The sequence below is a fragment of the Lolium perenne genome, chromosome 3, assembly GCF_019359855.2.
Source record: "Lolium perenne isolate Kyuss_39 chromosome 3, Kyuss_2.0, whole genome shotgun sequence".
Lineage (NCBI taxonomy): Eukaryota > Viridiplantae > Streptophyta > Magnoliopsida > Poales > Poaceae > Lolium > Lolium perenne.
The window spans coordinates 346,129,281-346,152,208 of NC_067246.2; the positions used below are offsets into that span (position 1 = coordinate 346,129,281).

Consider the following 22,928-nt stretch of genomic DNA (forward strand, 5'->3'; position numbering starts at 1 on the left):
TGTAATCTGAACAAAAAGAAGATTGAAGTCCAACTGCAGCTTGTTTAAAACGGCAACAGTCGGAGTGTCGGACTAGCGATCGCAGAAGAAACAAAACGCCGGTCGAACACTGGAACGACAATACAATCTGTGTGCTTGGCTGCGTGCGTACGTGCTGTTCCTGGTTTGGGGGAGACAAATCTAAGACGGTGAGGTGGGGGAGACTGGCCATCCCTTCCATGTAAATTCTGCGGCCGAGGCTTAGCTAGTGCGTATTGCGCTCGGTAGCTAGTCGTATCGATCGGCCGGAAATAGGCCCCGGAGATGTAATGTAAGGCCCACGCGGAGACGCACACGGACACGAACCTGGCCGCCAGCAGTAGAAATTCCATATACATCCATCATCAATTGACGGTGAGGGGATATCCGATCGTCAATTGACGAGCCATGGGGAAATTCCGGCGACAACACGCCAAGAAAAGCAAGAGAAAAAACAAGAAGAAATCCCCCCTCCAAAGGGAGGATGGGGAGAACAACAGGAGAGTGGAGGACGAGCAGATGCAGGCCGGAGGAGAGGCGGTCGTCAACGACCGCCGTGATGAAGAAGGAGAAAATGACAAGAAGGAGAAGATGGTGCTGCTCCTGTGCAGGGACGGCGTGGAGCTGGTGGTGCCCAAGGAGGGGGCGAGCCGGTACGGCGGGACCATCGAGATGGACATCAAGTACGACGACTACAGCAGCGCCTACGGCCGGAATATAAGCGTCCCCAACCGCGGCTACTCCCTCATCAGCCTCCCCCTCGAATCCGACGTCCTCTCCATCGTCATGCACTACTCCAACAAGAAGCGCCATGACCCCGGCTGGGACGCCGCCGAGCTCGTCGGCGGCCTCGACCACCCCACCCTCTTCCGTCTCATCCTCGGCGCTGAACACCTCGAGAACCGGGGCCTGCTCGGGGTCGCCTGCCGGGCCGTCGCCGACATGATTGGTGGGAAGTCGCAGCGCCAGATCCGCGCCATGTTCGGCATCAGGCCACCTCCACCGGCACCCGACTCCACTCTACAACAACTACTACTAAAAAACAACACGCCGGATGATCACACGATGACGACGTCGGAACTCGAGCTAGAGAAGAGGGCGCTCAGGGCCCTCCACATCGTCCGCTGCCAGGACTTCACCGCGTACGACCCCAAGCGCCGCGCTTTCTGGCACTCGCGCTTCTGCGGTTACAACATCGCCTTCTTCGACCTCGACAAGGAATGTGAGTGCTACCTACTACCCCTGTATGTACCCGTATTAGTTACACATGCTGACATGCATGCGTGGTCATTGTAATTGTTCACCCATGGATTGCTCCTCGATATATTGCAGCTAGCTTTGGACGCGGGCCACCGCTTTGCAGGGTGCGTGAGCTGTCGATCGCGAGCTCGTCGGTCAACGTCATTTCCATCAAGGTGCGCGAGTCGGATGTCGGCGTCCCCATCAACGTGTTTGGCACCGTTATTGCTCGGGACATGATCGACTATAGATGTGTCTATCTCTTCAATCGCGAAGCTGATGATTCCCAGGTCATCACCTCACCGGTACGTTTTCTTTTCTTGGTGGAATGTTTAGCACATTGTTTATTTACCGCGAAATGTCCATGCAAATGTTTCTAGATCCAAGACAACTATTTCGGCTATGTTCAGAACTCCTCACATTTTCCTTAACTCTTTCATGCATGCAGGATGATATGTTGGCTCTGATGGATCCTCATCGAGGGCTTGTTCCAGAGGATATTATTTACTTTGAGATCAATTTAAAGATCAAGTGTGATGGAGGTGCAACTAAAGACTTCAGCCGAGGTTTAACTGATTTCAACATTTGCCGCCTCCGGGAGCAAACCATGACTGCCAGTCTAACCACCTGGCTGAGTAGGGTGGAATTGAAAATTGCACATGTTCCACGTCCCCTGGAAGCTTCCATTGCCATCAACATTCTGAAAGGCCCATTGGTTCTTAAAAGAGTAGCTGCCTGGACAAGTGGAAACACTGAGGCTTCTGTCATTTTATATTGCAGTGAAGTAGGTACCGGAACTCAAATGGCAAAATCTGGTCATTCTATTGCGTTAGCTCGTCGAGTAGTATTTGTCCCACTGGGTGAACAACTAGTGTTGCATCTTGTTGGTCACGATGAAGATGAGCCCCATGTCCTCGCTCTAGGACATTGCGACGATGAAGGCCACCGAGTTTGCAAGATGGGTTCGAGCGAACTGCGGGTGGAAGTCTCTTGGACAGTGATCCCAAAAAGGGAGACAAATGACTGGAGGGAAATTGTTGGAAATGTATGGTTGTTAAAATAACATGTAGTTGCTTCATCTCAACTCTCAGGTTCTTTTCGAGGAAGATTAACGTGTTTGTATTTTTTTGAGGTAAACAGCTGGGGATTTTTCCACTACAATTTTTATTGTACATACACATAAAAGCTACTAGTTTAATACCCATGCGCTGCCACAGTCCAAGTTTCTTTCACCGCTGCACATATATAAACAATACAATAAATATTGTAACATTTTAATCTTTTCAAATATTTGCAATTTACGTTTCCACTCTTCATAAAGAGTAACACATGTGTAACATAAGTAGATATCTGATCTATTAACAATACTGCATTAGCATTGACACAGATAAACAAAACATCAAATTTACTTATATTCCTATATGGTTTGTAATTCAAATTTGAAATGCAAATTCAAACTCCTCTCAAAAACCTAATTTCAGAAGAGGTCATGTCGAGATTCATAGCACTCTCATCACCCTAACCCTAATGGCAACGAGAGAGAAACCTCGATCACTTTTAAGTGTTATGCAATTAAGCGCGAAAATTTTCCTTGTTTTACGATGCAATAATGCACAACCCTTTTCTAAATCTACCCCGCGTTTGTCCTAAGTTCTGGGATGTTATACTAAACCACTTGGCCATGTGGATCAAAACCACCTATAAAACAGCCAAACCTGGTGGTGGTGGTAGGGGGGGGGGGGGGGGGGTTATTTGTTTGGTATTTGATACTTAGGGGGTTATGTGCGTCAAACCAAACTTGTGGGGGGTTAGCGTCCCAAACCCAAATACTTAGGGGGTTATGTGGACTTGTTTCCCCTACTATAAATGCAGTATCGTGTGAGACTAGAGTTCTCACAAGGCAACGAGCAAACCACACCCTCTCTTGAATCATGATGCTTACGATCTGATTGAGCTCCCACAAGCCAAAGGACTCGCAGCCGGATACGAACTGAATCTTCCTTATTCTTCCCCTCTCTCCCTTCTTTTCTTTGGGTTTTTTGTTTCGTTTTTTCATGCATGGATCCAGCTCTTGTCAAGGTTTTTCTGCAAAATTTTATTGGTGTCGCGTTTACTGTTTCCTGTGCTTTGATTGCGCTTCCAGGCGTGAGGTCCATCTACATTATCGGTTTCTTTGCCTTGCTTGTCGGGGCACTGGCGTGGCTATGTGTAGGTGAGGGGGGGGGGGGGGGGCACCCGCCCCCAGATTTGGAAGATTTTCTGAACAAAAATTATTTTAGGGACTAAGATTGAAAAATTGGTGTCTTTTGCCGCCCCCCCAAAAAAAACATTTGCATTTTCTCCCCCCCCCATGGATCTTGGGCAAGCTCCACCACTAGCCGGGGGTGTCAAGATTTTGAGCTCCATCATTGTATCCGCTTTAGTATTGCAGACCGGAAATTTGTTGGACGTCCTCAAGGAAGCTGGCTTGGCAGCATTGTCCCCTGTTCTCGCCGGAACTCATGTGGCCCTTGCGGCCAAACTAGACCATCATCTGTATCCAGTATACACCGTAGGATGCACGCTAGTCCTTTTGGAAGCAACTATCTTCCTACGGCCAGCGGGACCGGAGTTCTCCCCCTTATTCTGAGGAATGCAACTCCTCATGTAAGAAGTGCCCCCGGCACTATCTCTACCATTAATATCTTGGAGATTCGTGCTAGCAACGTTGCAAAAAGATACTCCCACCTCCAATCTTTAGTCCATTTCTGTTTTGCAGAAAGTCATCTACTTTTTTCATATTTCACACATCTCACATCCAGTACTTTTCCCCTCTCCCTCTCACAGCCACCTACTTTGATTCTTTTTTGACAAAAAATAAACCGATGTTTTTCCTTACTATTCAGCACACACTTAATCCATAAGAAGTCATATACAAGTATGCATTTTTGCAGCTGATGCATATTAGTTTCATTTACGTTTCATCACAGAATTATTCAATAATATTCTTTCACATAATATTTCTAAACATCAAAAACTATTTCTATCAAAGAATTTTTTCCAATTTTTTTCCTACAGTATTTAGGGAGTTCCCCACTGCAATTTTTCTTATACATACACATAAATGCTACTAATTTAATGCCCATGCATTGGCACAGTTCAAATATCATTAAATTTCGCTTATGTTCGAACGAGTTTCATCTAGTTTTGTCTGAATTCGCCGTATTTTGTCAAAAACTTTCATCCATCCTAGGCTCACCGCTGAGAAAATGGGCCTCCCAGACCAAAAAATACATCCATCCGGCGCTAAATAGCGCTGGATTTCGGCCTAGGGAGCCCCAACGGCTGGAGATGCTCTTACAAACAGGGACGGTGAGACAATATTCAGGATATGGGATGTGGCGAGAGGTTCAGATGGCAGAGTATTCTAAAAATTGATAAGTAACTGATTTTTACTACCTCCATCCCAAGGCTTAAGGCTTATATATTTTTTAGAAAGTCAAACTATGTCAAATTTGACCAAATTTTTATTAAAATTCATTAACATGTAAAATACAAAATCAATATGATTAGATAGATAATGAAATATTTTTTATATGGTATATACAAAATATCATACTTGTTGATAGATTCTTCTAATTTTTTTGTCAAACTTTACTAGTTTGAATTTTCAAAAAAAATAATATAAACCCTAAGCCTTGGAATGGAGGTAGTACATGAGAAGAGGAAAGGAGGATAAATCATAACAAAATGAGCCAAACCTGTGGGATGATCTGAAGCAACACCTAGCCTAGCTACGTAATTGGGAGCGCACTTCCTGCTAGCCACCGGCCAATAACTTCCATATGTTGAGACGGATAAGGACACGGAGACGGACACCAACCTGGCCGCGTTCGGAAATTCCATGGATCGAACGTAGAACGTCGATACGAACGGACCTTTTCCGTCAAGAATTTGGAATCCGAATTGGAGACGTCACCGGTCTTGGTCTTTCACCATGGGTTAGCTACTTAAACACAACAGACCGATTGAGTTGTAAAGGGGCAAAACCCATCGATACACCACAGCAGGAACTTCCGACGACACCATCCATCCATGGCCATGGGCAACTCCCGACGACGTCACATTCACAAAAAGAAAAAGGAGAAGCGGAGACGAGCCATTGCGCTGGCGGCCAAGGACGCGATGAGGGGGGTGGCGGTGCTGCGGAGCTTGGACGGCGTGGAGCTGGCGGTGCCCAACGCCGAGGCGTGCCGGTACGGCGCCAAGGTCGAGGAAGACATCAGGTTCCACCACGCCTGCGGCAGAACGTCCGGAAGCAGCTACCACAGAAAGGGCTGCTCCACCATCCATCTCGACGTCCAGTCTGACATCCTCTTCAAGGTCATCCACTGCTCCAACCAGCAAACCCACAATCCTGACTGGGACGGCAGCAAGTTCGTCGCCAGCCTCGACCACGCCACCCTCTTCGACCTCGTCCTTGCCGCCGAATCCCTCCGGAACCAACCCCTTCTCGACCTCACCTGCCACACCGTCACCGACATGATCCGCGGCAAGTCGCCGGCACAGATCCGCGCCATGTTCGGCATCAGGCCTCCACCACCACCCACACATGGCAGGACAACAAAGAAGCTCGCCACATCGGATCAGAAGCCCACGACGACGTTAGAGCTCGAGGAGAGAGCGCTCAGGGCTCTCCACGCGGTTCGCTGCCACAAGTACACCATATACGACCCCAAACACCATTGCTTCCTGTATACCCGGTTACTACACTTCAACAACTACGCTTTCTTTGACCACGACAAAGAATGTGAGCTTCGCCGTGGACCCGCGCTTCACGAGATACATCCGCCGGTGTGCGAGTCCGTCGTCTTTTCAGGCGTCAACTTCATCTCCCTCAAGGTGTGTGAGTCCGACGTGGGCTTCCCCATCAACGTGTTCGGTACCGTCATCGCAAGGGACGAAGTCGACTATAAGTGCGTCTACCTCTTCAGGCGCGAAGTGGATGATTGCCAGACCATCACCTCGCCGGTATGTATCAAATTATGGCCCTCCCAACCATATATCCTTTGTTGTTGCTTGAAAATTCTATCTTGTTCTTTTTTTCGAAATCTATCTTGTTCTAAAACTTCATTAATTATAACCTATAAACTGTCTAGTCAAACTCGTCTAACTTGGATTATGTTTTTTTATCTGATCCCGTGCAGGATGGTATGTTAACTTTGATGGATCCATGCCGAGGGCTTGTTCCCGATGATAGTGTTTATTTGGAATTCAATCTAAAGACCAAGTGTGATGGGGGTGCAATCAAAGACTTCAGCAAAGGCGTGACAGAATTCAATAGTTGCCGCCTCTACTATGAGAACGAGAGCAGGACCGTGCGTCTAACAACCTGGCTGAGTACTGTGGAATTGTTGTGTGCAGGCGTATTCAACCCCGTCGAAGCCTCCATTGCAATCAACATTCTCAAAGGGACATGTGATCTCACAAGATTAGCTGCTTGGCATACTGGAAATACCGAGGATCACATCATTCTATATGACAGCGGACTAGCTGCAAGCAATCAGGCGACAACTAAAATGTCTAATTCTATTGCGTTAGCTCGCCGTGTGGTAGCTGTTCCACTGGATGAAAAGCTGGTTCTCCGTTTTGTTGTTGATGATGATGATGAAACCGAGGACCTTCTCCTCATTCTAGGACCCTCTAATAATGAACACAAACATGTGTTCAAGATGAGTTGCTGCGAGCTGGAGGTGAGAGTTGCTTGGACAATTGTCCCCAAAAAAAGGAAAAGGTGCAACAAGTGGGAGGTTATTGGAAACCAACACTTGTTACTATGATATTAAGGAATCGTCTTGTCTCATCTCTCAGCTAGATTAAAACCCTTGTATCTCATGTCTTTACAGTACCTAACTAGTATGTAAAAAACTAGATGATGTATAAAAAGAATCTTGAGAGAAAGAATCCTAGTTTTGGGAGGAAACCTGTGAGGATGTAGACTTGTTAAATGTAATATTTTTTAGATAAAAAGCACTAAAGTGCCCAACTTTGAATTAACAAAGCCTCCAACAGCGAAAAAATACAAAGTGTTGAACCCAGCTTACAAAACGAACCACACACCCACGCGAACTACCAACAGAAGCTACAACCGAAAGCGCGGACAACAAGGTCGGCCAATACTAAGACTACGAAGAACCGGAGCAGAGCTGGACAGCAAAAGTGTCGGGCCGGAGCTCACCCGGGAGCGAGCCATCGAACACGCACGCCGTCGACAGAACCCCTCTGTCGCAGAAACGCCACCGGAAGCCGGCCACCACCGGGAACCGAGCCACGCTGCCCACACACCAGAGAGCAGCACCAAGGGAACTCAACAAGGGAAGGGCACGAAGCAAGCCTTGCCGAAGATCGCCAAAAGAAGACACCTTCGCCACACAACCTTTAGAGAGCTGCTTGTTGTGGGCTCCAAGACGATGTCTTCAAGAAGATCGCGACACCGGAGTGCCCCCACCGCCCGATCCGAGGATCTTGGGTTTTCACTCGGAGAAAGTAGAAAGCGGAGAGAAGCCCCATGACGCCTTCAAGAAGGGGACGACATCCGCGGACGTCGCTATCATGGCCCAAATGGGCAAGGGTTTCCCCTCGGCGTGGCCTCTCCTCCTTCTACACAGGGTTAGGCCGTCGAACGATGACCGAACCACCGCCACAACACGCTGCTCGCAGCGACCACATCGCCCGCACGACCATGGCCACCGACCAGCACCAGAACCTCTGGCTCGCCCGTCAACCAGCAAGGTTCCCACCGACCAAGGCCGCCGCCTTGAAACCAAACTCCCTGCGCCGCCAGACCGCAACAGAGCACCGAGAACCACCACCGGCAGAACATCCGCTCCCGTATAGACGACGACCAACCTCACCGGCATCTGCCCACGCAGATCACCGGGTGAGTGAGCAACTCCAAAGATCTGGGCAGCCCATAGCCACCACGACCGGGCGCCACCGCCATGTCCGCGAGGGAGCCTGGTCACATTGTATTTATATTCAACACTCCCCCTCACGTCTAGGCTATTTTAGTCCTTAGCGTGTGTTTGGTGCTGGCCGTAAAATCTTTTTTCTTTTGTTTTTAAAACTGCGTGAGAAGGATCTTGAACTTGAGATCTCTTGACTCTGATACCATGTCAAATAACTGCAGGAAACGTACCGTGGAGCTAGCTACGATTACATGTTATATAGTAGGGCACTAAAGCCAATGTATTTGTACATTTGGAGGTATCGGTATACAACTCATACGGTCTACACATATTACATTTAACAGACTTCACTCTTGTTTATCCTTATATTGATTGCAATTTGGATTTGCAAATCAAATCAAATTAAGTATCCTTTTCACGCGATATCATTTTAAGTATGCTGATATTTAGGAATTTGCTACTTCTAAGAGGCCAGGGCCGGGGCAACAGAAGGCAAGTTTCCATTTCAAAAAAAAAAATGTTGCGCAGAGCTATGATCTATCCGTCTATGAATACTTTGTACCTAGACCAGATGTTTGATTAACCAACGAGCATAGCAGATTGGGATGCTCTGGGTGATGACATTGCATGTTTTTTATTACATAATATTACGCCGTGGCACCGTTTGATCGCTAAGAGCAAGTCTAGCAGGATCCGTATTCACTCGATCCGTATGGGACGTGTGAAGGGCCCTGTAAATGGCTTTTACGAGTCAAAAACGCGTCGGGAGCTCATATTTGGGACGCATTTTTGGCTCGTAAAAGCAATGTTTTAGATTTCCATACCAAACATGATCATGAATACAATGTGATGCATAGTTCATAGTTTTTACATCAAATCGTTGCGATCTTAGCAAAGTTCAGCCACGACGGTACCAAAAAGTTACACCTCCCCGTCAAGCATCGTCATCGGCATCAAACAACGGCACAGACAGAGTGGTCGAGGACACCATCGCTACCACCACCACCACCACCACCACTCACCGGAGTAGACGCACTACCACCACTTGCCCCACGACCTTGACACAAGAGCCTCTTTCTCTTCATGATGTCCTCCTTGGTCTCCTTCCACCATGCCAATTGATCCTCATCCATGTCCTTGGTTGGCATCATCATGATCTCCTTCTCCTCGGCGACACGCGTACAACACACGACCGTTGGGAACCCCAAGTGGAAGGTGTGATGCGTACAGCAGTAAGTTTCCCTCAGTTAGAAACCAAGGTTTATCGAACCAGTAGGAGTCAAGAAGCACGTTGAAGGTTGATGGCGGCGAAGTGTAGTGCGGCGCAAAACCAGGGATTCCGGCGCCAACGTGGAACCTGCACAACACAACCAAATTACTTTGCCCCAACGTGACAGTGTGGTTGTCAATCTCACCGGCTTGCTGTAACAACGGATTAGATGTATAGTGTGGATGATGATTGTTTGCAGAAAACAGTAGAACAAGTATTGCAGTAGATTGTATTCGATTAAAAGAATGGACCGGAGTCCACAGTTCACTAGAGGCGTCTCTCCGATAAGAATAAGCATGTTGGGTGAACAAATTACAGTTGGGCAATTGACAAATAAAGAGGGCATGACCATGCACATACATGATATGATGAGTATAGTGAGATTTAATTGGGCATTACGACAAAGTACATAGACCGCTATCCAGCATGCATCTATGCCTAAAAAGTCCACCTTCAGGTTATCATCCGAACCCCTTCCAGTATTAAGTTGCAAACAACAGACAATTACATTAAGTATGGTGTGTAATGTAATCAACAACTACATCCTTAGACATAGCATCGATGTTTTATCCCTAGTGGCAACAGCACATCCACAACCTTAGAACTTTCTGTCACTGTCCCAGATTTAATGGAGGCATGAACCCACTATCGAGCATAAATACTCCCTCTTGGAGTTACTAGCAAAAACTTGGCCAGAGCCTCTACTAATAACGGAGAGCATGCAAGATCATAAACAACACATAGGTAATAAATTGAACATAGCATTCTCTATTCATCGGATCCCAACAAACACAACATGTAGCATTACAGATAGATGATCTTGATCATGTTAGGCAGCTCACAAGATCCAACAATGAAGCACAATTAGGAGAAGACGACCATCTAGCTACTGCTATGGACCCATAGTCCAGGGGTGAACTACTCACACATCACTCCGGAGGCGACCATGGCGGTGAAGAGTCCTCCGGGAGATGATTCCCCTCTCCGGCAGGGTGCCGGAGGCGATCTCCTGAATCCCCCGAGATGGGATTGGCGGCGGCGGCATCTCTGGAAGGTTTTCCGTATCGTGGCTCTCGGTACTGGAGTTATTATCGACGAAGGCTTCTTATAGTCGGAGAGGTAGGTCAAGAGGCGACGCGAGGGGCCCACACACTAGGGCCGCGCGGCCAGGGCCTGGGCCGCGCCGCCCTAGCGTCTGGCCGCCTCGTCGCCCCACTTCGTTTCTCCCCCGGTGTTCTGGAAGCTTCGTGGAAAAATAAGATCCTGGGCGTTGATTTCGTCCAATTCCGAGAATATTTCCTTACTAGGATTTCTGAAACCAAAAACAGCAGAAAACAGCAACTGGCTCTTCGGCATCTCGTTAATAGGTTAGTGCCGGAAAATGCATAAATATGACATAAAGTATGCATAAAACATGTAGGTATCATCAATAAAGTGGCATGGAACATAAGAAATTATCGATACGTTGGAGACGTATCAGCATCCCCAAGCTTAGTTCCTGCTCGTCCCGAGTAGGTAAACGATAACAAAGATAATTTCTGGAGTGACATGCCATCATAATCTTGATCAATACTATTGTAAGCACATGTAATGAATGCAGTGATTCGAAGCAATGTAAATGCAATGAGTAAACAATTGAATCAAATAGCAAAGACTTTTCATGAATAGTACTTTCAAGACAAGCACCAATAAGTCTTGCATAAGAGTTAACTCATAAAGCAATAATTCAAAGTAAAGGCATTGAAGCAACACAAAGGAAGATTAAGTTTCAGCGGTTGCTTTCAACTTATAACATGTATATCTCATGAATATTGTCAATGTAAAGTAATATAACAAGTGCAATATGCAAGTATGTAGGAATCAATGCACAGTTCACACAAGTGTTTGCTTCTTGAGATGGAGAGAAATAGGTGAACTGACTCAACATAAAAGTAAAAGAAAGGCCCTTCGCAGAGGGAAGCATTGATTGCTATATTTGTGCTAGAGCTTTGGTTTTGAAAACAAGAAACAATTTTGTCAACGGTAGTAATAAAGCATATGCATCATGTAAATTATATCCTACAAGTTGCAAGCCTCATGCATAGTATACTAATAGTGCCCGCACCTTGTCCTAATTAGCTCGGATTACCTGGATTATCACCGCAATACATATGTTTTAACCAAGTGTCACAAAGGGGTACCTCTATGCCGCCTGTACAAAGGTCTAAGGAGAAAGCTCGCATTGGATTTCTCGCTTTTGATTATTCTCAACTTAGACATCCATACCGGGACAACATAGACAACAAATAATGGACTCCTCTTTAATGCTTAAGCATTCAACAATTATTAATTTTCTCATATGAGATTGAGGATATTTGTCCAAAACTGAAACTTCCACCATGGATCATGGCTTTAGTTAGCGGCCCAATGTTCTTCTCTAACAGTATGCATGCTCAAACCATTCACCTCATGGTAAATCTCCCTTACTTCAGACAAGACGGACATGCATAGCAACTCACATGATATTCAACAAAGAATAGTTGATGGCGTCCCCAGGAACATGGTTATCGCACAACAAACAACTTATAAGAAATAAAATGCATAAGTACATATTCAATACCACAATAGTTTTTAGGCTATTTGTCCCATGAGCTATATATTGTAAAGATGAAGAATGGAAATTTTAAAGGTAGCACTCAAGCAATTTACTTTGGAATGGCGGAGAAATACCATGTAGTAGGTAGGTATGGTGGACACAAATGGCATAGTGGTTGGCTCAAGGATTTTGGATGCATGAGAAGTATTCCCCCTCGATACAAGGTTTAGGTTAGCAAGGTTGTTTGAAACAAACACAAGGATGAACCGGTACAGCAAAAGTCACATAAAAAACATATTGTAAACATTATAAGACTCTACACCGTCTTCCTTGTTGTTGAAACTCTTACTAGAAATTATCTAGACCTTAGAGAGACCAATTATGCAAACCAAATTTTAGCAAGCTCTATGTATTTCTTCATTAATAGATACAAAGTATATGATGCAAAAGCTTAAACATGAGCACAACAATTTCCAAGTATCAAATTATTCAAGACATTTTACCAATTACTACATGTAGCATTTCCCGTTTCCAACCATATAACAATTTAACGAAGAAGATTCAACCTTCGCCATGAACACTATGAGTAAAGCCTAAGGACATATTTGTCCATATGCAACAGCGGAGCGTGTGTCTCTCCCACACAATGAATGCTAGGATACATTTTATTCAAACAAAACAAAAACAAAAACAAACCGACGCTCCAAGCAAAGTACATAAGATGTGATGGAATAAAAATATAGTTTCACTAGAGGAACCTGATAATGTTGTCGATGAAGAAGGGGATGCCTTGGGAATCCCCAAGCTTAGACGCTTGAGTCTTCTTGAAATATGCAGGGGTGAACCACCGGGGCATCCCCAAGCTTAGAGCTTTCACTCTCCTTGATCATATTGTATCATCCTCCTCTCTTGATCCTTGAAAACTTCCTCCACACCAAACTCAAAACAACTCATTAGAGGGTTAGTGCACAATCAAAATTCACATGTTCAGAGGTGACATAATCATTCTTAACACTTCTGGACATTGCACAAAGCTACTGAAAGTTAATGGAATAGAAAAATCCATCAAGCATAGCAAAACAGGCAATGCGAAATAAAAGGCAGAATCTGTCAAAACAGAACAGTCCGTAAAGACGAATTTTATTGAGGCACCAGACTTGCTCAAATGAAAATGCTCAAATTTAATGACAGTTGCGTACATATCTGAGGATCACTCACGTAAATTGGCATAATTTTCTGAGTTACCTACAGAGAATTAGGCCCAGATTCGTGACAGCAAAGAAATCTGTTTCTGCGCAGTAATCCAAATCTAGTATGAACCTTACTATCAACGGCTTTACTTGGCACAACAATGCAACAAAACTAAGATAAGGAGATGTTGCTACAGTAGTAAAAACTTCCAAGACTCAAATATAAAACAAAAGTACTGTAGTAAAATAAACACATGGGTTATCTCCCAAGAAGTGCTTTCTTTATAGCCATTAAGATGGGCTCAGTAATTTTAATGATGCACTCCCAAGAAATAAGAGTTGAAGCAAAAAAGAGCATCAAAAAGAAAATTCAAAACACATTTAAGTCTAACCCACTTCCTATGAAAAGGAATCTTATAAATAAACAAGTTCATGAAGCATAATGCAACAAGCATAGAAAGACTAGACAAGCGCAACTTCAAGATTTTCAGCAAAAAGAGAGGTGTTTTAGTAACATGAAAATTTCTACAACCATATTTTCCTCTCTCATAATAATATCCAGTAGCATCATGAGCAAACTCAACAATATAACTATCAAATGAAACATTCTTATCATGAGTCTCATGCATAAAATTATTACTCTCCACATAAGCATAATCAATTTTATTAGTTGTAGTGGGAGCAAATTCAACAAAGTAGCTATCATTATTATTCTCATCAAGTGTAGGAAGCATAGTATAATCATAATAAAATTTACTCTCCATAGTAGGTGGCACCAAAAGACCACTATCCTTATAATCATCATAAATAGGAAGCAAAGTATCATCAAAGAAAATTTTCTCCTCAATACTTGGGGGACTAAAAATATCATGCTCATCAAAACCAGCTTCCCCAAGCTTAGATTCTGTAGGATAACGTTGCATAGAAAACAAAAAATTTCCTACCGCGAACACGCAATCCAAGCCAAGATGCAATCTAGAAGACGGTAGCAACGAGGGGGTACCGAGTCTCACCCTTGAAGAGATTCCAAAGCCTACAAGAGGAGGATCTTGTTGCTGCGGTGGACGTTCACTTGCCGCTTGCAAAAGCGCGTAGAAGATCTTGATCACGATCGGTTCCGGCGCCACGAACGGGCAGCACCTCCGTACTCGGTCACACGTTCGGTTGTTGATGAAGACGACGTCCACCTCCCTGTTCCAGCGGGCAGCGGAAGTAGTAGCTCCTCTTGAATCCGACAGCACGACGGCGTGGTGTCGGTGGCGGTGGAGAACTCCGGCGGAGCTTCGCTAAAGCTACGCGGGAGATATGGAGGAGAGGGGGGCGGCTAGGGTTTGGGAGGGGGTGGCCGGCCTCAAGGGGGTGCGGCCAATTTGTGGCTTTTTTGGTGGCCGGCCCCCTCCCCTATGCCCCTCATTATATAGGTGGAACCCCAAGTGTTGGTATCCAAGTCTTCGAATAAGACCCGAACCAAAAACCTTCCATATGGAGGGGAAACCTAGCCAAGCTAGGACTCCCACTAGAGGTGGGAGTTCCACCTCCCATATGGGGGGGGGGGGGGGGGTGGCCGGCCCCCTAAGGGGGAGTCCACTTGGGACTCCACCCCCACTAGGGTTGGCCGGCCATGGAGGTGGAGTCCCATGTGGACTCCACCTTCTTTGGTGGTTTCTTCTGGACTTTTCTAGAACCTTCTAGAACCTTCCATAGAACCTTCCGCGACATTTTAATTCACATAAAATGACATCCTATATATGAATCTTATTCTCCGGACCATTCCGGAACTCCTCGTGATGTCCGGGATCTCATCCGGGACTCCGAACAAATATTCGAACTCCATTCCATATTCAAGTACTACCATTTCAACATCCAACTTTAAGTGTGTCACCCTACGGTTCGTGAACTATGCGGACATGGTTGAGTACTCACTCTGACCAATAACCAATAGAGGGATCTGGAGATCCATAATGGCTCCCACATATTCAACGATGACTTTAGTGATCGTATGAACCATTCACATACAATACCAATTCCCGTTGTCTCGCGATATTTTACTTGTCCGAGGTTTGATCTTCGGTATCACTCTATACCTTCTTCAACCTCGTCTCCTGACAAGTACTCTTTACTCGTACCGTGGTATGTGGTCTCTTATGAACTCATTCATATGCTTGCAAGACATTAGACGACATTCCACCGAGAGGGCCCAGAGTATATCTATCCGTCATCGGGATGGACAAATCCCACTGTTGATCCATATGCCTCAACTCATACTTTCCGGATACTTAATCCCACCTTTATAGCCACCCATTTACGCAGTGGTGTTTGGTGTAATCAAAGTACCTTTCCGGTATAAGTGATTTACATGATCTCATGGTCATAAGGACTAGGTAACTATGTATCGAAAGCTTATAGCAAATAACTTAATGACGAGATCTTATGCTATGCTTAATTGGGTGTGTCCATTACATCATTCATATAATGATATAACCTTGTTATTAATAACATCCAATGTTCATGATTATGAAACTAATCATCCATTAATCAACAAGCTAGTTTAAGAGGCATACTAGGGACTTCATTGTTGTCTACATATCACACATGTACTAATGTTTCGGTTAATACAATTATAGCATGATATATAAACATTTATCATAAACATAAAGATATAAATAATAACCACTTTATTATTGCCTCTAGGGCATATCTCCTTCAGTCTCCCACTTGCACTAGAGTCAATAATCTAGATTACATTGTAATATACCTAACACCCATGGCATTCTGGTGTTGGTCATGTTTTGCCCTAGGGAGAGCTTTAGTCAACGGATCTGCTACATTCAGATCAGTGTGTACTTTGCAAATCTTTACTTCTCCATCTTCGATGTACTCGCGAATCGAGTGGTAACTGATACGTCCCCGACGTATCCATAATTTCTGTCGTTCCATGCTTGTTTTATGACAATACTTACATGTTTTGCTTGCACTTTATGATGATTTCATGCATTTTCCGGAACTAACCTATTAACGAGATGCCACAGTGCCAGTTCCTGTTTTCTGCTGTTTTTGGTTCCAGAAAGGCTGTTCGGGCAATATTCTCGGAATTGGACGAAATCAACGCCAAACCTCCTATTTTTCCCGGAAGGCTCCAGAACACCGAAGAAGAGTCGGAGGAGAGCCAGGGGGGCCCCACACCATAGGGCCGCGTGGGCCAGACCCTGGCCGCGCCGGCCTAGGGTGAGGCCACCTTGTCGACCCTCCTGCGCCGCCTCTTCGCCTATATAACCCCTTTCGACCTAAAAACACAGTACCAATTGACGAAAAAGCCACGGTACGAGAAACCTTCCAGAGCCGCCGCCATCGCGAAGCCAAGATCTGGGGGACAGGAGTCTCTGTTCCGGCACGCCGCCGGGACAGGGAAGTGCCCCCGGAAGGCTCCTCCATCGACACCACTGCCATCTTCATCACCGCTGCTGTCTCCCATGAGGAGGGAGTAGTTCTCCATCGAGGCTCGGGGCTATACCGGTAGCTATGTGGTTCATCTCTCTCCTATGTACTTCAATACAATAATCTCATGAGCTGCCTTACATGATTGAGATTCATATGATGATGCTTGTAATCTAGATGTCGTTATGCTAGTCAAGTGAATTTTACTTATGTGATCTCCGGAGACTCCTTGTCCCACGTGTGTAAAGGTGACAGTGTGTGCACCGTGTGGGTCTCTTAGGCTATATTTCACAGAATACTTATTCACTGTTATGAATGGCATAGTGAAGTGCTTATTTATATCTCTTTATGATTGCAATGTGTTTTGCATCACAATTTATCTATGTGCTACTCTAGTGCTGTTATTAAAGTAGTTTTATTCCTCCTGCACGGTGTAATGGTGACAGTGTGTGCATCCGTGTTAGTACTTGGCGTATGCTATGATTATGATCTCTTGTAGATTATGAAGTTAACTATTGCTATGATAGTATTGATGTGATCTATTCCTCCTACATAGTGTGAAGGTGATAGTGTGCATGCTATGTTAGTACTTGGTTTAGTCGTGTTGATCTTTCATGCACTCTAAGGTTATTTAAATATGAACATTGAATTGTGGAGCTTGTTAACTCCGGCATTGAGGGTTCGTGTAATCCTACGCAATGGTGTTCATCATCCAACAAGAGTGTAGAGTATGCATTTATTTATTCTGTTATGTGATCAATGTTGAGAGTGTCCACTAGTGAAAGTCTAATCCCTAGGCATTGTTCCTAAATACTGCTATCGCTGCTTGTTTACTGTTTTACTGCGTTACTACTGCTGTGTTACTACTGCTTGTTTACTGTCCTGGGAAAAGCACTTTTCTGGTGCCGTTGCTACTGGTTATATATATTTATACCACCTGTATTTCACTATCTCTTCGCCGAACTAGTGCACCTTTTAGGTGTGTTGGGGACACAAGAGACTTCTTGCTTTGTGGTTGCAGGGTTGCATGAGAGGGATATCTTTGACCTCTTCCTCCCTGAGTTCGATAAACCTTGGGTGATCCACTTAAGGGAAAACTTGCTGCTGTTCTACAAACCTCTGCTCTTGGAGGCCCAACACTGTCTACAGGAAAAGGAGGGGGGCGTAGACATCAAGCTATTTTCTGGCGCCGTTGCCGGGGAGGCATAGCTCTACTCATAAGTTCACCTGGGGAGTACACTCTACCTCTCTCTCTGTTTTATTTTATTTTGTTTTGCTTAGTTTACTTTTTCCTAGTTTACTTTTGTCTAGTTTATTTCAGTTTTGTTTTATTTTCCTCATATACCCAAAAATCCATAAAAATTTGAAAAACCGAAAAATTAAAAACTGCTGTCATGGGAGAACCAACAACCTACTTGGAGCTTATGGAATGTTATAATTGTTATAGAGAATCAAGAACTGGTAAAGTAATGAGTGCTATGATAGAAAAATTGAATACAATTGCTAGAATCTTGCTTAGACGCCATGATATAAACTGTTGCTCTCAACAGGATACTAAACATCTTAAATTTCAATGTGGCTTTAGTGAGGAATTTTTTATTAAGAGCTATAATCGGAATTGCTATATTCATTATGGGTTCGAAGAGGTAGAACAATTTGTCTTATTTATGGGAGCCTCCGAGATAGAATCCTTCATGGTTGAGAATTATGAAACTTGTGCTATTTGTAAGGACCTTAAAGATTATGTCTCTACTATCCTTAATTCTTGCATAGAATGCTACAGTAGGAATCCTTATATCCTTGATTATAAAGAGAGACACATTAATGCACAAGAATGGATTAGCTACCCATGCCAACCTTCTAATGAGAGTAACTCTTTATCTCTTACACTATTTGATTGTCCTCCATGCTTACCGAAAGAGGTTGAATGTTATGTTCCTGTGGATTCTCTTGAAATATTCCCTATGAGTAAAACTTGTGAGAATAATTATGCTACTGTTATTTATGATAATCCATGCTACTTTGATAAATCTTATGATAATGCTTTGTTTGTGCCTGATGTCGAAATGCATGGTACTAAAGAATTTTGCTTGGCAAATGTTTATGACAAAGCTCTAGATGATGGTCCTATGTTACTTGATAAAATTAATTGTACTACTAATGAAAATGGGATTGGAGAGTTCTTGACTTATTCTATGAGTCCCATATCTCTTGAGATTGATCAACTACCTTGTTATATTATTAATAAAAGTAAGTTTGAAAGTTTTAATTCCACTATTCTTGAGATTGATAAAAATTATGAGTTTGTGGATCATGAAAAGTATGCTGCATGTGATAGTTATATTGTTGAGTTTATTCATGAAGCTACTGAAAATTATTATGAGAGAGGAAAATATGGTTGTAGAAATTTGCATGGTACTAAAACACCTCTCTATGTGCTTAAAATTTTGAAGTTACACTTGTTCTATCTTCCTATGCTTGTTACTTTGCTTTTCATGAACTTGTTTATTTACAAGATTCCTATGCATAGGAAGCATGTTAGACTTAAATGTGTTTTGAATTTGCTTCTTGATGCTCTCTTTTGCTTCCAATACTATTTCTTGCAAGTGCATCATCAAAACTGCTGAGCCCATCTTAATGGCTATAAAGAAAGCAACTTCTTGGGAGATAACCCATGTGTTATTTTGCTACAGTACTTTGTTTTATATTTGTGTCTTGGAAGTTGTTTACTACTGTAGCAACCTCTCCTTATCTTAGTTTTGTGTTTTGTTGTGCCAAGTGAAGCCTCTAATCGAAGGTTGATACCAGATTTGGATTTCTGCGCAGAAACAGATTTCTATCTGTCACGAATCTGGGCTTTTTTCTCTGTAGAAAACTCAGAAAAATATGCCAATTTACGTGAGTGTTCTGTGTTCCTCAGATATGTACGCAACTTTCATTAGTTTTGAGTTTTCTGATTTGAGCAACGGAAGTATTTATTTAAAATTCGTCTTTACTGGCTGTTCTGTTTTGGCAGATTCTATCTCTGTTTTTTGCATTGTCTCTTGTGGACTTTAAGCGAGGTTTTCTAGACGTAGAGGGCTGTAGCTAATGTTTTATTGAGTTCTTGCAATGTGCCACTACAGGACCAAGGTGGATTCAAAATTTTTGAGTACTAACCCCTCTAATGAAGTTTATGAGAAGTTTGGTGTGAAGGAAGTTTTCAAGGGTCAAGAGAGGAGGATGATATATGATCAAGAAGAGTGAAAAGTCTAAGCTTGGGGATGCCCCCGTGGTTCATCCCTGCATATTTCAAGAAGACTCAAGCGTCTAAGCTTGGGGATGCCCAAGGCATCCCCTTCTTCATCAACTTATCAGGTTCCTCCCCTGAAACTATATTTTTATTCGGTCACACCATATGTGCTTTACTTGGAGCGTCTGTGTTTTCATTTTTGTTTTGTTTATGTTTGAATAAATTCAGATCCTAGCAATCCTTGTTTGGGAGAGAGACACGCTCCGCTTTTTCATATGAACACTTGTTCTTCGTTTTACTTTTAATGTTCAATGATAAAAGTTGGAAGCTACAATACTTATTGTTTGGTTGGAAACAGAAAATGCCTCATATGTTGTGGATAATTTGACACTTGGCAATTGTTTTGAGCTCTCAAGTAGATTAAGTTTTTTTTCATGTAGTTTAAACCTATTAGTGGAGAACTACCGTAGAGCTTGTTGAAATTGGTTTGCGTAATTGATCTCTCTTAAGGTCTAGATATTTTCTGGTAAAAGTGTTTGAGCAACAAGGAAGACAGTGTAGAGTATTATAATGCTTGCGATATGTTCTTATGTAAGTTTTGCTGTATCGGTTCATACTTGTGTTTGCTTCAAACAACCTTGCTAGCCTAAGCCTTGTACTGAGAGGGAATACTTCTCATGCATCCAAAATCCTTGAGCCAACCACTATGCCATTTGTGTCCACCATACCTACCTACTATGTGGTATTTCCTGCCATTCCAAAGTAAATTGCTTGAGTGCTACCTTTAAACAATTCAAAATGCTTCTCAATTTGTGTTAATGTTTTATAGCTCATGAGGAAGTATGTGGTGTTTATCTTTCAATCTTGTTGGGCAACTTTCACCAATGGACTAGTGGCTTCATCCGCTTATCCAATAATTTTGCAAAAAGAGCTGGCAATGGGGTTCCCAGTCCCAAATTAATTAACCTAAATAGACACTCCTCCATGGTATGTGATTATTGGACGGCACCCGAAGGATTCGGTTAGCCATGGCTTGTGTAAGCAAAGGTTGGGAGGAGTGTCATCATAATAAAACTAAAATAAAAAGGCACTCCTTCATGGTATGAGATTGTTGGCAGGCACCCGAGGATTCGGTTAGCCATGGTTTGTGAAAGAAAGGTTGGAAGGAGTGCCACCCAAAAATAAAAATAAAATGGGAGCCGCTCTTTGAAGGTTTGTCTGGCAAGGGGGTTAGAGTGCCCACTACCATTCGTTGACAACAACAAACACCTCTCAAAACTTTACTTTTGTGCTCTCTTTATGTTTTCAAAACCAAAGCTCTAGCATAAATATAGCAATCAATGCTTCCCTCTGCGAAGGGCCATTCTTTTACTTTATGTTGAGTCAGTATACCTACTTCCTTCCATCTTAGAAGCAAACACTTGTGTTAACTGTGCATTGATTCTTACATACTTGCATATTTGCATTCATCATATTACTTTGTGTTGACAATTATCCATGAGATATGCATGTTGAAAGTTGAAAGAAACCGCTGAAACTTATATCTTCCTTTGTGTTGCTTCGATGCCTTTACTTTGAATCTATTGCTTTATGAGTTAACTCTTGTGCAATCTTTTGATGCTTGTCTTGAAAGTACTATTCATGAAAAGTTTTGCTATATGTTGTCTATTTGTTAGCAACTATAGATCATTGCCTTGAGTCACTTCATTCATTTCATATGCTTTGTAATAGTATGATCAAGGTTATGTAAGTAGCATATCACTACAGAAATTATTCTTTTTATCGTTTACCTGCTCGGGACGAGTAGGAACTAAGCTTGGGGATGCTGATACGTCCCCGACGTATCCATAATTTCTGTCGTTCCATGCTTGTTTTATGACAATACTTACATGTTTTGCTTGCACTTTATGATGATTTCATGCATTTTCCGGAACTAACCTATTAACGAGATGCCACAGTGCCAGTTCCTATTTTCTGCTGTTTTTGGTTCCAGAAAGGCTGTTCGGGCAATATTCTCGGAATTGGACGAAATCAACGCCAAACCTCCTATTTTTCCCGGAAGGCTCCAGAACACCGAAGAAGAGTCGGAGGAGAGCCAGGGGGGCCCCACACCATAGGGCCGCGCGGGCCAGACCCTGGCCGCGCCGGCCTAGGGTGAGGCCACCCTGTCGACCCTCCTGCGCCGCCTCTTCGCCTATATAACCCCTTTCGACCTAAAAACACAGTACCAATTGACGAAAAAGCCACGGTACGAGAAACCTTCCAGAGCCGCCGCCATCACGAAGCCAAGATCTGGGGGACAGGAGTCTCTGTTCCGGAACGCCGCCGGGACGGGGAAGTGCCCCCGGAAGGCTCCTCCATTGACACCACTGCCATCTTCATCACCGCTGCTATCTCCCATGAGGAGGGAGTAGTTCTCCATCGAGGCTCGGGGCTGTACCGGTAGCTATGTGGTTCATCTCTCTCCTATGTACTTCAATACAATAATCTCACGAGCTGCCTTACATGATTGAGATTCATATGATGATGCTTGTAATCTAGATGTCGTTATGCTAGTCAAGTGAATTTTACTTATGTGATCTCCGGAGACTCCTTGTCCCACGTGTGTAAAGGTGACAGTGTGTGCACCGTGTGGGTCTCTTAGGCTATATTTCTGTTATCACCAGATTTTGGACAAATCCAGAGGTGGGCCGTAAGAGAGATGGGCTTAGAGGACTACACGTGGAAGATCTCTGAAGCGGCCTTGCACGGAGAATTTGGGCTAGTTTGCCCGTGTATCTTTAATTGTAGTAGGTTATATCTTAGATCAAGATTTAGAGTTTGTATCGCACACGGTGGGATATTCCCACGTTAGAAAGTCCGCTGGACTATAAATATGTATCTAGGGTTTATGGAATAAACAACAACACAACGTTCACCCCAAAACAAACCAATCTCGGCGCATCGCCAACTCCTTCGACTCGAGGGTTTCAATCAGGTAAGCGACATGCTGCCTAGATCGCATCTTGCGATCTAGGCAGCA

General features: G+C 43.9%; 3 protein-coding genes across 3 annotated transcripts; all 3 read left to right on the plus strand.

Annotated features, from left to right (window-relative positions):
- Positions 1-426: 426 nt before the first annotated feature.
- LOC127338993 (uncharacterized) lies at positions 427-1,345 on the plus strand. Its single transcript, XM_051364910.2, has one exon. The coding sequence runs from the start codon at positions 427-429 to the stop codon at positions 1,312-1,314; it is 888 nt and encodes a 295-aa protein (XP_051220870.1). The 3' UTR covers positions 1,315-1,345.
- Positions 1,346-1,493: 148 nt separating this feature from the next.
- LOC139838327 (uncharacterized) lies at positions 1,494-2,320 on the plus strand. The gene is made up of 2 exons (XM_071827735.1): positions 1,494-1,562; positions 1,706-2,320. The coding sequence occupies exons 1-2, from the start codon at positions 1,494-1,496 to the stop codon at positions 2,318-2,320; spliced, it is 684 nt and encodes a 227-aa protein (XP_071683836.1).
- Positions 2,321-5,293: 2,973 nt separating this feature from the next.
- LOC127340533 (uncharacterized) lies at positions 5,294-7,088 on the plus strand. Its single transcript, XM_051366275.2, has 2 exons — positions 5,294-6,267; positions 6,444-7,088. The coding sequence occupies exons 1-2, from the start codon at positions 5,332-5,334 to the stop codon at positions 7,074-7,076; spliced, it is 1,569 nt and encodes a 522-aa protein (XP_051222235.1). The 5' UTR covers positions 5,294-5,331; the 3' UTR covers positions 7,077-7,088.
- Positions 7,089-22,928: the final 15,840 nt, after the last annotated feature.

Coding starts and splice junctions, on each gene's coding strand:
- LOC127338993 (XM_051364910.2), top strand. CDS start 427: ATGGGGAAATTCCGGCGACAACACGCCAAGAAAAGCAAGAGAAAAAAC.
- LOC127340533 (XM_051366275.2), top strand. CDS start 5,332: ATGGCCATGGGCAACTCCCGACGACGTCACATTCACAAAAAGAAAAAG. Junction 6,268..6,443: donor GCCAGACCATCACCTCGCCG/GTATGTATCAAA, acceptor GATCCCGTGCAG/GATGGTATGTTAACTTTGAT.
- LOC139838327 (XM_071827735.1), top strand. CDS start 1,494: ATGATCGACTATAGATGTGTCTATCTCTTCAATCGCGAAGCTGATGAT. Junction 1,563..1,705: donor CCCAGGTCATCACCTCACCG/GTACGTTTTCTT, acceptor TCATGCATGCAG/GATGATATGTTGGCTCTGAT.